The sequence below is a fragment of the Frankliniella occidentalis genome, unplaced genomic scaffold (genome assembly GCF_000697945.3).
Source record: "Frankliniella occidentalis isolate FOCC.00 unplaced genomic scaffold, Focc_3.1 Scaffold175, whole genome shotgun sequence".
NCBI lineage: Eukaryota > Metazoa > Arthropoda > Insecta > Thysanoptera > Thripidae > Frankliniella > Frankliniella occidentalis.
In genome coordinates, this window is record NW_026267301.1 from 213,857 (window position 1) to 216,286 (window position 2,430).

The 2,430-nt window shown below is 42.9% G+C and overlaps 1 protein-coding gene across 2 annotated transcripts; it reads left to right on the forward strand.

Moving 5' to 3' along the window:
* Positions 1–139: 139 nt before the first annotated feature.
* Positions 140–1,990, forward strand: LOC127750344 (uncharacterized). 2 transcript variants are annotated; one of them, XR_008011638.1, is made up of 4 exons: positions 140–693; positions 775–976; positions 1,328–1,397; positions 1,483–1,990. XR_008011638.1 is itself a non-coding variant. In XM_052271818.1 (3 exons), the coding sequence occupies exons 1-3, from the start codon at positions 571–573 to the stop codon at positions 1,330–1,332; spliced, it is 330 nt and encodes a 109-aa protein (XP_052127778.1). In that variant the 5' UTR covers positions 140–570; the 3' UTR covers positions 1,333–1,990. The 2 variants fall into 2 exon arrangements, 1 of the variants encoding a protein (XP_052127778.1); XM_052271818.1 differs by having other exon boundaries at positions 1,328–1,990.
* Positions 1,991–2,430: the final 440 nt, after the last annotated feature.

The window sequence follows — 2,430 nt, forward strand, 5'->3', positions numbered from 1 at the left end:
ATGGTCAGAAAAATCCATGGTTAAATTTATGTCCATGGCTCATGGACAGCCCCATGGTTTTTTTACCCAGGGTGGTTTAGAACTTTATTTCTCGGCTAGTGCTGTTCTGCTAGCCGTTCTCTCTCTCTGACTGCTCAGAGTGTTCTGGCAGCGTTCCTCTTTTATTCTCATACTCGGCTGCGCGCGCCGCTCATGCGCAGTGGGTTACCCCCACTCCTTCCTTTTCCCCTCCTTCCGTGGGGACGCTGCGCTTTGGCGGCAATCCCACCAACGGTCACTTCGCCATCTTGCTGTCTCCTGGTTTGAGCCGCTCTGTCGCCCTCCGGTCATTTTTCAAGTTTCTTTGATTTCCAATCTTTTATTTCACCATGACCACACGTTGCCTCGTTCAACATTTCTGGGGATATAATCTCGTGGACATGACTAGAAGAAAATTGAGTATTTTAGCCGTATTTTCTGATTTTTCAAATTGTGCGGCCGGCGTCCCTGCTGAGCGTTCCCTGGGCGTTTTTCTCTCGGCCCTAAATCCCCGTGTTCTTTCAGATCTGCCTTGAATGTATCCAGGCCACCATGTTAAATCCTCATTGGGTTGTTGCATCGCCCTCCCTGATTCAATTTGTTGGCACTTTCCAAAATTTTTTGTTGGATGATAACCGCTTCTATTTCTGCGGCTGCTGCTTGGAGAAGTGTTACGTAAGCTTCGCGTCTGTGCTTTATGTGTTTTGTGTAAATTCGGAAGAGTTCGGTATTTTATTTTATTCATTTTCCGAACAGATTGTTCTGGAACAGTATAGCCCTGGCGGCTTGCCCGCGCTGGCTGAGATCCCTCAACTTCCACCACCCGGTGTCATTTACCCTGAACCGGTGGGTCCTGCACCCTTAGCTTTTTTGAATCAACTGGATCTAGCTGAGATTGCCCAAGATGTGGAGGATGGGGCGATAGATCTCATCGACCTCGTCAGCGAGGACGAACAAGGTGAGTTTTCTTTCAAACTTAACGGTTTTTCTGTGCGCTCTGTGTTCGCGACCGTTACAATGTCCGTAGTCGTCTTTGTGCATTATCATTGTGCTATGAAAGCCGGGGAGGATGTCATTCTTTGCGCTGCTTGTGCGCCTTTTGCTGAATCCGAATTTATTTTGACTGGCGATTATGCTTTTAAACGGATAAAGTTCAATCTGGAGGATTTGTATGGCGATCACAGTCCGTACATTTGCGCGCGCTGTTTAGGGTGGCCCTTTGTGCGTTCTCTTGTTCCTCCCTTCTCTAGTTGTTGATGTTCTTGTTGCTTGTTTTGTTTTCATTGTTTGTTTATTTTTCCTTCTGCAGACTGAACTCATCCGCTTCGCAGATCCAGGTCCTGACCATGGGGACGGCCAAACCACTCGCGAGGAGTTAGGTTAGTTTCTTTTCTTTTGCCTGTTTTTCTCTGGTTTTGGTTTTCCACTTCTGTTCTTTCGTTAAGACTTTCTTTTCTTTTCCAGATGTGATACTTCCTTTTAGGTTATTGATTCTTTGTTTTAAGTTGATGGATTGTGTTTTTAACTTGTGGACTTATGGATTGTGTTCCGCTTTATTTTAATTTGTAATTTCGTCCTTCAATTTGGCTGTGCTCTTATCCTGCCATTGACTTTTAGTTTAATTATGCCCCTTTTCTTGGATCTGCGGGCTCATATGCCTTTATAGGACTTTGTAATTTTGTCCTTCAACTGGGTTGTGCTATCCTGCCATTGACTTTTAGTTTAATTATGCCCCTTTCTTGGATCTGCGGGCTCATGTGCCTTTATAGGACTTTGTGACTTTGTCCTTTGATTTATTTATTTTCATAATAAATTCTTGTATCTGACCTTTGGTGTTTGGATTGAAACTCCCTTATATTTTCATTGGTTTTATTACAAACTTGAGCATGAACACTTTTTTATTACAGCATTTTGCTTGGCACAACAACACAATTTATCACAAGTAGCGGAATGATTTGATTGCACTTAGGAACAGGAACGATTTACAGTCTTTTGACAACTTAAAGAATAATTAACTTGGCACTTAACACATTCTGACGTTAAGAGTCAGAGCTTTGTTCTTGTAAATCTGATCAAGCCATTCTTGTCTGCTACCAGTGGGCTTGTCTTCCAAGGTAAGTGGTTTCAGTTGCCAAGGCATGTCTAGCTTTAATCCTCCACAAATGATTTCTTTGTTTGATTGCTTTTCTTTTAACTTCTTCTCCAGTTCTCTGATTGCTTCTTCTTCCTCTCTCATCTTGTTCTCTATCTCTTCTATTTTACTGTCTATTTCCATGCCTACTACTTCTCCCATTTCCACATCTACCTTGTTTATCTCCGCTTCTAGTTCTTCCATCTCTTTTTCTATTTCTCTTTTCTCTTCTACCTTCTCTTCCGTGTCAGAGTCTGATAGTGTCATTCCTGCTACCATTT

Excerpts from the sequence above, each read along its gene's own strand:
- LOC127750344 (XM_052271818.1), top strand. The coding sequence starts at position 571 with ATGTTAAATCCTCATTGGGTTGTTGCATCGCCCTCCCTGATTCAATTT. Across the intron at positions 694-774 it reads GCTGCTTGGAGAAGTGTTAC|ATTGTTCTGGAACAGTATAG; the intron begins GTAAGCTTCGCG and ends TTTTCCGAACAG.